General features: G+C 48.9%; 1 protein-coding gene across 4 annotated transcripts in view; it reads right to left on the reverse strand.

The window, feature by feature from the left end:
- Nucleotides 1-13556, reverse strand: part of RUSC2 (RUN and SH3 domain containing 2) — a 64385-nt gene that overhangs the window by 2155 nt on the left and 48674 nt on the right. For 3 of the 4 annotated variants that reach the window (XM_062599648.1, XM_062599649.1, XM_062599647.1), the window contains exons 3-10: nucleotides 10464-11255; nucleotides 9797-9997; nucleotides 8444-8587; nucleotides 7321-7397; nucleotides 4905-5079; nucleotides 3952-4057; nucleotides 2827-2873; nucleotides 229-1204 (exon numbers count right to left, since the gene is read on the reverse strand). In XM_062599648.1, the coding sequence (XP_062455632.1) occupies nucleotides 229-1204; nucleotides 2827-2873; nucleotides 3952-4057; nucleotides 4905-5079; nucleotides 7321-7397; nucleotides 8444-8587; nucleotides 9797-9997; nucleotides 10464-11255 (2518 nt within the window). The remainder of the gene's footprint in view (nucleotides 1-228; nucleotides 1205-2826; nucleotides 2874-3951; nucleotides 4058-4904; nucleotides 5080-7320; nucleotides 7398-8443; nucleotides 8588-9796; nucleotides 9998-10463; nucleotides 11256-13556) is intronic. The other variant, XM_062599650.1, reaches the window with a different exon arrangement.

Below are 13556 nucleotides of genomic sequence, written 5' to 3' on the forward strand. Positions count from 1 at the left end.
AGGCAGTGGCCAAGCTCAGGCACAAGAGGACAGCTAGTAAGGGAGACAGACAAAGGGTGAGAGCAGTGGGGAACAGTGGTATGGGTGGAATTAAGGCAGGCAGGCAGGCAGGGCTGATGTACTACTATAATGTAGCACAGGACTAGGCTGTTGGCCTGACTCCCATCTGCACTGCAACAATCCCAAGTTAACCAGCCCTTCCTAGCCCTAAGGCTTTCGTGTCCCTACCTGTTGGGCTGTCTGGGCTCCTTTTGCACCTTCCTGGACCCGAACAAGTGTCCCCACTTGATGGGCTGGCTGCCCTCCGATGCACTAGTGCTGTTCTCCTCTTGGGGGGCTGCTGCTGCCCCCAGCCTTTGCTGAGTCCCAGTCTCCTTCTCCTTGCTGCGCTTCAGCTCTGTAAGCACTGAATCTGGGGGGCTGCCCATCCAGAAGGGCCAGCTTCGTTCCTTGGCCTCTTCACTGGCTGGTACTTGCTGGGGTTTTTCTGGGGGCTCTGCCACAGCCTCAGGGTTTGGCCTGCTGGCAGCCTTGGCCCTCTCCTCCAAGATGTCTTCAGTAATTGGGCAGGCCTCTGCACCCTCCACCACCCCTTCACGAGGGGGCGGTGCCTTGAGAGCCTCAGCTGATCTGGGCACAGCACTCAAAGCCTTCTTCTTCTTTTCATAGCGAATAAACTTTGAACCTTCAGCTGACCCCTCAATGTAAATCTGGGAGCTCTGCATAAGCTGATACCACCAGCCTGCCTGCTTATCTTTCTTCCCCTCCCAAGTGCTGTCTCGCACCCTCCTTCTCTCTTCTTCCTTGTCACTATCTCTGCAGGAGGCCCCCACTCCCTTGACTCTCTCGCTTGCAACTTGGTCGGGGCTGTGGCCTGGTGACATGTCACCATCTCTGGCACTTGCTCTACACGCCTCAGGGGCAGTGCTGCAACCATCAGGATCCTCACTGCTGCCTCGTGTCTGCATCAGCTGCAGGGTGGAGTGTGCAGAAAGCAGTAGGTCTTGTTTCACACGCAGCAGCTCCTTTTGTTGTTGTTGCTCTTTGCCCATCTGCATCAGGTGGTGCTCAAAAAGGAGGTCTAGGTTGAAGGGCAGCAGAGAGAGAGGCTGGAGCAGTAGCAGAAGCTCCTCAAAAAGAGGCTGGCATACACTGTGAGACAGGCACAAGAAGCCTGCTGGCTGGTAGTGTGCCAGGATGATATCTGTAGGGCAGAAGACAGTGATTAGATCAGAGGCCCTCACCCCCTTTTGCCCACTACCAGGTTACCAAGAAGTTACTGAAGCTATGGGGAAAAGAGTCTGAACACTAGTTTCTGGTCACAACCATGGCTGCAGCATGAGGTTCAGCACAGTGTCACTAGTCAGGGAGCACCAGACGTTCTGTGAGTAGACAAATGGCCCAGATGGTGTTTCCAGTTCTTCTTGCAGCTTGAACTTTGACAGAATCTGCCTGTCAGACTATCCACCAGGAGAACCTCCATCACAAATGCCATGGGCATAGCATGTGAATAAAGAGCATCAAAAAGGGTTGGCACATGTTAAGATCCTCTTTTTCCACCTCCCAGATATGAACAGGAGCTGCAGAACTGAGCCAACACAAGTTCCCCTCAGAGAAAGAGTTTCAGGAAGAGCTGAATAAACTCTTTTCAAGGAACTGACTGGGTTGAACTGTGGATCCTAACAGAAAATCAACTAGCTCTTTCCATCTGGAACATTCACCTTGCACTTCATTTGGCCGTATCTGCACCACCACTGACCACCTCTCCACCAGAGAGTTGGTTTGTGGCCATTTGGTCCCAGTAGAATAACAAACACATCACAGACAGCACTTGCACCCTGTCTCCTTCCCCTCTGTCCAACCTTCAGACTCCAGAGACCAGTAGCTATGGCTCATCCTTTCAGCTCTTAATTTTGGCTTGGAAAAGACTTGGAAAAGGAGGATTTGTAAAGGTGTCCCTCTGTTCCAAGGACAAGGGTGGTGTTTTCTGCCCCACTTCTGAGTACAAAGGCATGTCTGCTCTCCTGGCTGTTCCAGGGAGAAGTGCTGACTGCATACACACAGCACTGGCAATGTCATCTTCTGTCAGCCCCTAAGCCTGCCAGAAGACACTAGGCTGGGCTCTTTTTGCAGTGCATGGGGCCTGGGCTGAGCACACATCAAGCCCGCAGCACTCACAGGGCATCAAGCATGTCAAGAGTGTCTATGTCTTGTTAGGCACTTAGCACTTAGTCATGCTGCTTCTGGGTGTCAGGTAGATTGGTCAGAGCTGCTGGGTGTCTACACACTCCAGAGGGTGTCTACACACTCCAGATACATTTCTAGTTGAAAAAAGAGACACATCCAGTAAAATCTGTTCTTTGTTTATCAGAAGGTTTTCCTTTCCATTTCCCATGCTTGAAGGGTTTCAGCCAAGCATTTACACCTCCAGTCATCCCAGATTCCTAGGTGCTGGGCAGAAATTTGCAAAAAATAAAGAAATTTAAGGAAGGTACCAAATCTTGTGAGGGCAGACTGAAGGATGTGCCTTTGGTACTGGCTGCATCTGGAAAGGACAGACATGGTTGGCCAGACTCTCCACAGCTCAGGTGTAGGAACCCGCATCGGGGTACAACTTCCACCTCCCTCCCTGTAGCTGAACAGCCCTCCAACAACCTGTACACTGGGGCTGGGTACAGTCTAGTTTTTCAGTTCAGAATAGAAGGGAATAATGTAGGCTGAGAGATCACCTGGGAACAAACAGGTCCCAGAACTTAGATCTATGCTCACATCATGCAGAATGTGGTCTCCAGTCCAGTCCAGTCCACACAGCACTCAGGCTCTTACCTTCATGGTTGTAGAGATGGTTGAACCAGAACTCCAAGGACCGGATACTGCAGGAAGGAAAAACAAGCACATAAGAAGCAGTGCAAATCCCCTCACCCTCATTATCCTAGCTGCTCTACAAGAAGTGTGGCTAGAAAAGGGCATTTACATAGCACAACCCTGTGAACCTCGAGATCTAGTGAAAAGACAGTGGCTTACTCTGATCAGCATGCTTTGACCACAGGTACCCAGCCTGTCAAGGAGCCATCCTTCCCCTTTAGCTTTAAAATGAGGCATTGTGCAACTGTGGCCCTAAATAGCAGCATTTCCAGCAAGTTTCCTCACTATTTAGTACCTTTGTCTTTGGCAGAGCTTAACTTTGCCGAGCAGGGTTCATACAGAAGAGGCAAATCATCTATAAACATGAGAGCATGGCTTCAGGGTTGGCCCCCAGAATGCTAGCATTCTGTGCCTGTGGAGAAGAGCTGGGCTACCCCTGGCATGGTAAGCACAGCATAACTGGCTATGAGGGGTCTCCCAACATTTGGAAATCTTGGGGACTCCATTGCCAATGTCAGTTCCTGCTGACCACTAGAGTGGAGCAGGGAAAGAGCTTCCTAACAGCACTCATCCCATCACAGGGAAAGAGACAGAACAACACTTTCATCTTGCTGTTTAACACTGAGTGTGCCCACTCCTTATCCAGACTTAAAGGGTCAGCCTTGAGTCCTGGATCAGGGAAATTTCTCTTTCAGAGCCTCACATATTGGGATTCATTGCAATCCTAGGAAGCAGCAATACAAGGATTTTCAGGAGTAATTTAAATTGCATACATTATCTCCATTTCTACGTGAATCCCCACACAGATTCCTCCTACCTAATGTTTTGGGACTAAAATAAGTTGTCAGAGTTTTTCAGTGGTCTGCAGCCAGCCCCTCTCAGTCCTGGCCTGGAGGGGTTAGGTTCTGATCCCTCTGGAGTTCCCTCAGGCTCATGGCTCCTTTGTTCCTTCACACACAGCTGGAGAGCTGCTTCCCAGATTTCTTAAATATTTCCAGTGGCAATTGCACCTGCGTGTCGGGTGAGGTCAGCACTTGCTGCCAGTCCTGGAAAGTGACATGCAGTCAGCCCAGGAAGTCTGCTTACTTGAGAAGGCCGAAGATGAATGCATTGAACCTCATGGTGTGGTTGGTCAACTCCGTGTACTGGCTGATCTTGCTGTAGAGGCTGTGCAGCAACTTGGTGGAGGGACCTATGGAAACAAGCAAAATGATGGGATTAGTTCTGGTCAGCAAAGTCAAAATGGCACCATAGGAAGGAGCACTCAGGAAAAGGCAGGAAGGGCCTGGGTGCCTCTGCTTGCTTGTGCATTTCCCCTCCACTGATGACCAGGATAAATTCACTCCATTCAAACAGCTGGACTCCACAAGGGAGATGCATCATAGTCTGTCTCAGATTGTCACTCCAAAACTTTGGGGGAGTTTCAGTGGATGAAACTACTCCAGGGACGTGTCCTCCTCATTTCAAAGACAACCACAACCCTTGGATCAGTATCAGCAAGTACACAGAATTGTGCTGCGAGTGGTTACAATTTGGGTTCTCTGCATTCACAGCAAAAGCAGAAGATTTGCTGCAGTCAGGCTAGAAGGCTTCCCAGGCCTGTATATAAGCTCTTCATGAAGCAGAGATCAGTGTGGGCCTGCCGTCTGTAACCTCTGAATGCTAGTCACTACCATACTCAAAGGTGCAAGGTGTTAATAGCAGAGGATGTAGGTGATATGGGCACGCTCAAACCTAGTGAGTTGTGTGCACAAATTTGTTTACAGATCAAGCTAGAGCACAGCTCTGCCTTATATAGTGGTTGTGCAAGGCTAAAGATGAAGTCTAGAAGCACCCTAGAAACATAGAGAGAAGGAGAAGGATATTCTTTTGGGAGAGAGGAGGAAAAAGGACATCCTTTCGGTGGTGTGGGGGGAGGGTTTCCTATCCTTTTTGATGGCTTTACATCCCCACCACTACAGTCAACTTTCCCCAGCACTTCTCCAGCCACAGGACAGCAGTGCTGAGGAAGGGCGGGCATCATAGCACAGTTTCCATACCCAGTTGGGTGGATGCCTCCACCACACTCCAGGGGATGTTCCTCCTCTGGCCAATGATCATATCCAGGACATAAGCCTTGAGCCCATCACTCAGGATGTCCCGGACAGCAGGGCACAGATATTTCAAGATGAGATGCCCCACATTGGGGCTCACGGAGCTGTTCCCAAGCTTGGCCTAAGGGAGAAGATGCAACAGGGAAAGAGTTGGTAACTGTTCTGCAGAGCACTGACATATGCAAATAGCCCCATCTGCCTACCACAGACATCCAGTAGGCCAATATCCAGGCCAAGACGAAACAGGATGGCTCTTCCCCTTCACCCCTGCTGCCTCATACACACCACTCCTGGGCTCTTCCCTGCAGTGTCTACTCCAGTCAGAGATGAGGCAATAGCTTTGCAGGAGGATGCTCTAGTTAGAAAAGATGTCTGAAGTTCTTCCTATAGCATATATAGTAGGGAGAGTATAGCAAGGCTGCCCTGCAGGAGGAGGAAGAGACTAGGGACTTTTTGTGCTGCTATAAAATATTTTCTTGCTGCTATTTTAGAAGCAGAAAGCAGCAAATGACCTAGGAGCTTCCAGCACTGAGGGGTTAAGGAACACTTAACTCAGTGACATGCCAGGCTGTAATTCCTAGGGATTACTATAAATAAACAGGATAGAGGCAAAATGGCTGGACAGGGCCTAGGCCAAGGTGAGGAAGAATTTAAGAGCCCAGCATCAGCACAGCAGGGACACACTCCGCTGCATGAAGTCCTTGAATTACCAAGGGATCAATCCAAATGGGTCAGCCCTGCATCTTGCACATCGTTCTGGTGGCCCTGGGCAGTTGGGCTTCGAGCACAGCTTTTACCAGTTGAGCTGGAATTTCACCCGCCAGCTGGCATGGGTCCACAAGGGCCCTGAACTGAGACCGAACTTCTGGGTCAGGAATAATCCTGCCAAATCCATTGAGCGTAAGAGCATCAGGGACAGGTGCTGCCTTTTGACAGGTGAATGCTCATCCTTTGGCATGCTAATGCATAATGAAACCCCATATAAAAACCATTTGAGGCTGTACATACAGCACGACCTGCCAAGCAAAATAACATGAAAATGTTACAATTATTCCCCAGACCAATACTGCAAGCATAGGAAATTCACAGTGAAGCTTGTAAGAAGCTGTGGAAATACAGTCAGGAAATCCAAACAGCTCCAGTTTTGCTACACAGCAATCTCTGCATCAGTGATAACTGTAATTAGGGTCAGGTTACTCTGCGCTCTGAGATAAGATTGAATGGGTTTGGAATCTGTCATAGTCAAGTTTGTCCTTGTGGATGGTACTCCAGGGCAGCTGTCATGTCCAAACAGTATAACATTGCTGCCTCAGAGTCCCCATGACTAAAGCAGAATATTCAACTTTGAGAGGAGGCACGAGAGCCAAGCTGGCTGTCTCAGGACTGAAAAAAAAATGGCTGGTGCAGGCAGAAGCAAGCTTGTTCTGCCTGTATTATTCCAGAAACGGGACACAAAGGGAGCACAAACCGGAGATAGCCAGTCCCACAGGCAACCTAGATACACTCTGAAGCTAGGGATTTTGTGGCAAGGGGCCACAGGGGACACCCACCTGCTCCAGATGTCCCATGACTAGCACAGACTGTTGCTTCATTTATCCCCAGCCCCACAACAAAACAAATGCTGATACAGGGGTAGCGTAAAAACCATGGCAGAGTCAGCTACTGTTGTATCTGGCTACAGAAGGCATTGCACTTTCTCAAGGGTTCTGTCACAGAACTAACACAGGTCTTCCCAGGAAGGGTGTCAGAGAAGGAACCAACGGGCAATGACAGATACGCCTTTTATCATCGTGGAGACCTGTGGTATGTCAAGGGACTGGGGATACTTCACTGTGCTCTGATACTAGTGCCTGAACAGGATCACAACAAGGGCTGAGGAGGGAGACATAACTCTCCACTATGCGAGACAAAAGAGCAGTTGTATTGCCTCAGACTAGAGGTCCAGCTGGCCTGGTATTCTCTCATTAAGGGCCACATATAAGTCCATAAGAAAGAGTCAAACCAGAGCAACACACATAATACTTCTCTTTAATGCTGTCCCAGCTGACAAGTACTTTCAGTTCAGGGACTGTCTAAACTAGACATGGTTCCTATGTGTTTAGCAGACCCAATCTCTTCCCTGTATTGGTCCAGTGTTCCCTTAAACCTATGTAAACTTTTACAGCATCATGCAGCAAGAATCCCCACAGATTTATTATCTGCTGCATGAAGTACTACTGCCTTTGTTTGTTCTGTTTTTACTGCTACTCACTTTGTTTGACGCCCCATAGGTTTTGTGCTGGGAGGGAATGGAAAGTCAATCCCTATCCACCCTTCCACGTCACTTATGACACTCAGAAGCCATAGAGAAAGCAACACTTACCTTCACCCCTGGATCCCTGCTGGTTCCAAAGTGAGCCACGATCAGGTCAACGGCAGTGTTGATTGCCTTCACCAGACCTAGAGGACAACAACATGGTCAAAGAGCTGCCTGAGAGGCCTCTAGGAAAAGACCTAAGCCAAACACTTCATGAAGAAATCAAGCAGGGGCATTTCCAAGATCATCTTATGTCTCCTCTCTGCCAAAAACATGCAGAGCCTGTCCTAACTCAAATATCAGCTCAGTTGTAGACCCAAGCTTTAGAAATGGCTGAAGCATAAGACACACTGTGAAGATTCCCAAAGGACACGAGACATCATCTCCATGCACTATCCCTTCTGGCAACAGAGATGGGTCCAAGGTACAGAGTCCTTTAATGCTCTGATTCTGCATGGAGACAAAGCAAGAGCCATGCATTTGGCAAGCTATGTAATAACTTTCAGTAACAAGCCAGCAGTGGGTCATCTGACAACTGTATCAACATGATACAGAAGTGGAATAGAGGGAAGGCTGCCATCCGGTAATTGCCAACACAGAGTTGGTAGAAGCACAGGAACCTTTCTGCACATCCCTTCTCTCCGACATGATACAGAGGTAGCTATCAACAACCTCATACACAAGCCTGCCTCTAGCAAGGCCCCATCATAGCCATACCCTGTTCTGGTTTATCTCTCATATCCATTTATATCAGCACTTCTCCATATGGCTTAGAATCCAACAAAGCTTTCAACTAATTTACAAAATCTGAAGCATCTGCAACATCATATGAATGCACAGCTTAACCCCTGTATAGTGAAACAGGGTGGCAGCATGCCCTGCTTTAGGGTCATACTCCTGTGTCTGCCTACTCTCTTCACCTTTTCTTGTGGACTTAAGATCCTTTCTCATCATACTTCCTGGGACAAGCACCTCAAACGTATTCCATGGCAAGTGGTACAGTGCAGAGAACCCAGGAACCTGCCACGGAAACAGCTGTCAGGACAAGGGGATATCTAGTATGACACCAATAGCAGAGAAGGGCAGGGAAATAAACCAATATGTCTATTCAGAGATAAGGTAAGACAGAGATGAGCACTGCTCTGCCACATCACACTTCTCTACTCCCACACAAGAAGTATGAACTCACCTTTCTTCTGTAGCAAGTCAATGGAGATAGACTCTGTGTTGCCATCTGGGGAGAGGCAGAACTCAGCAGGGGGTTTCTCTGCTAGTGAGAAGTAGTCAGGGAAGAAATCAGTGTAGGTAAGCTGGAGCTGCCTCATAGACTGTCCTGCAGGATCAAGATAGGGGGAAGAAGGATCAGCCCCAAATCCTTATACCAAAGCCTCTCTTACACTTTTCTCAGCGGCAATCTGCACCTGCACCAGCAGGAGCCTTCACACTAGTTTGCCCCAGCCTGAGACAAAGCTGCAAGGCTACAGGCTTGTAACTCCCTCAGCAATAGTTTTTAACATGAGCTTCTACAGTTCAACTCCACAGGCCACCCAATATCTAGGTCCAGTTTGGCGGAAGACCATGGACACTGGAAGACACTGTAAGAGGTTCATTTTCAATGCTTGGTGCTTAAGAAAACCTCATAGCACCAGACTCTCAGGACTGTTGTACAGATAGGCCCAATAGCAACGGAACTGAGTCAAAAGCAGAGCACACAGAGAATCCCTACTCATCCCACACAGGCAGCAAGCAATATGCCTTCTGCCCATTCCTTGGGATCACCTCTCTCCATCTCCAAGGTCAGACTCCTGCAGGAGCTCTTCCATGTGCTAAATTTCCATCTGGTTGATTCCCAGTGAAGGAGGGATGAAGAAACTGCTGAGACTGGCAATGTGAGGTGTAGAACTTTGGGGAATTCACTTCATGATGTGAAGCTGTGGTCAAGAACACTCTCCCTCCCACAGACAGACCCCAAGGCTTTTCCTGAAAGACTCACAAAGATTCAGCCAAAAGCTGTTTGCCCCTCACAGCAACTTCTGCACAATTTTTGGAGGATGGGGAAGATTTTAATGGCAGAGCATGAAAGAGAAGACAGAACCCTGTAATATTGCCAGCCAGCACATGAGAGCTATAGCCTAGCACTTAGCATGCTTCCAGGGCTGGGGCAGATGGGCTGACACCCTGGGATACTTGGACATTAGATCTCCAAAGGCTGAGAAACAGGCTACAAGCTGGACACAGTCCAGAATCACTTGCTGAGGTCTGAGCTTGCTCTTGGGCCATTCACTTTCCTCATGACCTTCAATTTGGTAGAGCCAGACCTCATTACTTTCAGCTTGTGGATAAGGGAAGCCCCACACAGCTTGTATCCATCAGTGAGTCATCTTCACCTTCTTCTGGTACCTCTCAACCCCACTGTGTCCAGATGCAGCCTACCTCCTGTTTTGAGCAGGTAGAGCAAAAATGAGGCCTGACATGGCTGAAATGCTGAACTTGAGCCCCAAGGTGATCCCCAGATATTCCCAGCAAAGAGGAATATGCGCACCGTTCAGCCTGCTGTGGAACTGGCTGGTGTTGAGAGTACCAGGGAACTCAAAGATGGGGTTTCCCCGGTTCAGCCGAGGCTCCTGCTGCCTCTTGTCTAGGCTTCCTGCTAAGCCAGGCAGCCCTGAAACACGGTCCAGGCCCAGGGGATTCCTCCGTCTGTACTCCCGCCACTTCAGTGCTTGAGGGGATAGGTGGTTCGCTAGAACACCATAAGCAGTGTGCCCCATACAGGAAGGAAAACAGGGAGAGAGGATAAAGAGAAAGGACAGAGAAAGAGTAAGTTAGTTACAGTCCAGCAGCATTTCAAGATGTTAGAATGTATACATGACAGACAAGTGGAGGCCACAGCTCGGCACAGCAACGCAGAAGCCTGAGTGGCTTCACTGTTGGGGGCACAGAGGGAGCAAGTTTGGGGGTGCAAGCACCTGACATAGGAAGCTGTGGGATCAGCAGCCCCATGCTTCTCCTGAGATCAGGATTGCAGGGTCATGCTCTTGGCATATGACTTCCTTTTGCAGACAGACCTGGATAGGGCTGTAGGGCACTGCAGCACCCAGGGACAACTTCACCCTCAGCTGTGGCTATATGAGAGGCCACAGGGAACAGCCACAGTGAGGGTGCTAGAGCTCTCCCAGACTGGCACGGCCTGGTGAATGGGTACCTACCGTTCAAGGGCCGTACGCCCATGTTGCTCAGGGAACTAGAGCTGCTGGTCTCACTGCCACTCCTCCATTGGGGCTCTGCAGGGCCTCCCACTCTGCTCATGGGCATACCACCCACTGAGAGGGGCAGGAGGGACCCACTGTGGAGTCGGTACTCAGAGAGCGGTGGGCTTGGCTCCAGCGGTGACTCCTTCTTCGGAACTGGCTTGGGGTTCTCCTTTTGCCTTATGGCATCAGCTTTGGTGGCTTGGGCAGACTGCCTGGCACTGACAGCTGAGGAAGACCTTGTGGGAAGGAGGCTGGCAGAGATGGGACAGGACCTGCTCCTGGGAGGCTGGCTCTCTCCAGCTCTCTCTGCAGTGGGCGAGGAAGAGGAGGAGTCCGCATTCTGGAAGAAAGGCACGTTGCATCGCACAGGAGAGTAACTCCCCAAGGGGGATGGCCGAGTTGTCTCAGGGGCAGGCTTCTTAATGCAGCCATCATTGAGAGAGGCAGCTCCATCCGCTGAGCGCTGGGTCAGGAGTGTGCTGTGAGCTTGGCTCCCTGCCACCACTGACTGCTCTGCTGAAGTGGCTGAGGCTGAGGACTGGGAATTGGAGGAGGTCTGCTGGCTGGCAGACCGGTTGCTGGCCAAACTGTAGAGCTGAGAAAGGCTAGAAGCAAAATGGCTGTGCAGGGCACGTGCCTTGGGTGGCTTGCTGAAATGGTGTTGGAAAACAAAGGGCTGGATGGGCAGAGTTGTGGGACGTTGGTCCTTGCTGTAGCGTACCACAGGTTTGCTGTCTGTGCCACCACCTTCAGGGAGAGAAAAGGGGGACCAGGTGTAAGAGTGGGCAGAGGAACAATCATCATGAGCCTGGCAGATCACAAGCAAAATAGAATGTGCTCTCAGCTGCAAAAGAAAGAGGATGAACCAGTAAAATAAACAGACTGATTCAAGTTGGAACTGGCCACATGTATCATGAACTGGCAAGGTAAAGACAAGTGGCCCCAAACATGGAGTGCCCAGCTGCCTGGAAGACTAGGGTGCTGCACTGGGGCTTCTCCTCTTAGAGTTACGAGCTTCACACTCTCCACTCCCCCCTGCCCATCTCTACCTGATCTCCACAGGACAGCACAGACAACAAAATCTCAGTGCAACTCTATGTCCAAAAACCACAGTCCCATGCACCATTCCTTGGCCTGCCACCATATAGGCCCAATACACTATGGTACTGCACTTAGCATAGTGGGATTTAATATCCCAAAGGATAATTCCCTCCCACACATGCTGAGGACTCACCCAACCCAGCAGAAGCATCCCAAGTAATAGCACCCACATCACACCCAGTGCTGCTGGAAAGGCCCATTGCTCCCCTGCCAGATCTTTCCCTTCTGCCTCACTCCTCTTTCCTTTTTAACTGTTCCTCCTCTGATTACACAGCTTCCTTCCTCCTCCTGCCTGTATCAGAACACAAACAGGATGTTCCAAACACCAGTGGTGGCAAGAAGGGAATTCCCCAGGGGCAAGGCAGACCCAAAGCAGAAATAGAAGAGTTTCCAACCACTGAAAAGCCAGGCCTGCTCTAGCAAGTGACACGAATCTCCTAGAGGCTATCTTTTCATTTGCAAATACTGCTACAAATATTGAGCTACAAGCATTAGTTATTATAAACTACAAATACTCCTTATTTTAAAAGCAAACAATTTTGTATTTATCCACTGACAGGCTTTTGCTATTTTATTTTCAGTGTGCAACATTTTCCCTTTCAGAAGGATATATGCATTTGCTAGAACAACCATTTACAGAGTTTACAGAGCATTTCATTGCTGACACTACAGGTTCTGGTATACTAAGGACTTCCTGATAAGAGTGTGAAACTGCCTTTTGCTGTAGTAGGCTACAGACCTACCACAATGGCCTTCTGGAGAAAGAAAGTTGTATTACTGCATTCATTAATAATATTTTTTCATTTTGATTTTTAATTAGTTTGGTAAAATCCATTGTAATCGTAAATACTTTCACAGTGTCCTATCTTTGGAATAGTTGATGTCATTTATTCTAAAATGTCTACAAAAAAACGAGAATCCAAGCCTGCTCACTTTGCTTTTGAATTTGGTGGGCTGTTTGAAGAGACAAATTGGCCAATCATATATACCAAGCTGGCCAAAAGTGTTTGTTCCTGGAAAATGAAATCATTTTAGAGGAGTAATTTTTTACTCCCAGTTTCTAAATGCACATTACATTACAGGTTTAGCTCAGTTGGTTAGAGCATGGTGCTGCTAATGCTAAAGTGGTGGGTTCAATCCCTGTATGGGCTATGCTGAGGGTTGGACTAGATGATCTCCAGAGGCCCCTTCTAACCTTACCATTCTATGATTCTACAGTAGAACTTTCCACAGCATATTATTACTTGTATTATACTATAGTTAGTAAGCAATGTACAAAGTACATGCAGAAAGTAAATATACTGTATTTTTTTTTCTTCCTGAAGTCTGTACTGGATACATATATATCTCCTAGATTAGGGAGATTAAAAGCACAGATTGTATGGTGCAACTATAGACTGGTCAGCCTCACCGCCATCCCTGGAAAGGTGATGGAACAGATCCTTCTGGATGTCATCTCCAGACATATTGAGGAAAAGAAAGTGATCAGGAGTAGCCAGCATGGATTCACCAAGGGGAAATCCTGTTTAACCAACGTGATAGCCTTCTAGGATGGAATGACTGGCTGGGTAGATGAGGGGAGAGCAGTGGACGTTGTGTATCTTGACTTCAGCAAGGCTTTTGACACTGTCTCCCATAACATCATCCTAGAGAAGCTCAGGAAGTGTGGGTTAGATGAGTGGACTGTGAGGTGGATTGAGAACTGGCTGAAAGGCAGAGCTCAGAGGGTCGTCATCAGTGGCGTGGAGTCTAGTTGGAGGCCTGTGGCTAGTGGTGTCCCCCAGGGCTCAGTATTGGGTCCCACCCTGCTCAACTTCTTCACCAACAACCTGGATAAGGGGACAGTGCCTACTCAGCAAGTTTGCTGATGACACCAAGCTGGGTGGAGTGGCTGATGCACCTGAGGGCTGTGCTGTCATTCAGAGAGACCTCGATAGGCTGGAGAGC

This window comes from Rhea pennata, chromosome Z (assembly GCF_028389875.1).
Source record: "Rhea pennata isolate bPtePen1 chromosome Z, bPtePen1.pri, whole genome shotgun sequence".
NCBI lineage: Eukaryota > Metazoa > Chordata > Aves > Rheiformes > Rheidae > Rhea > Rhea pennata.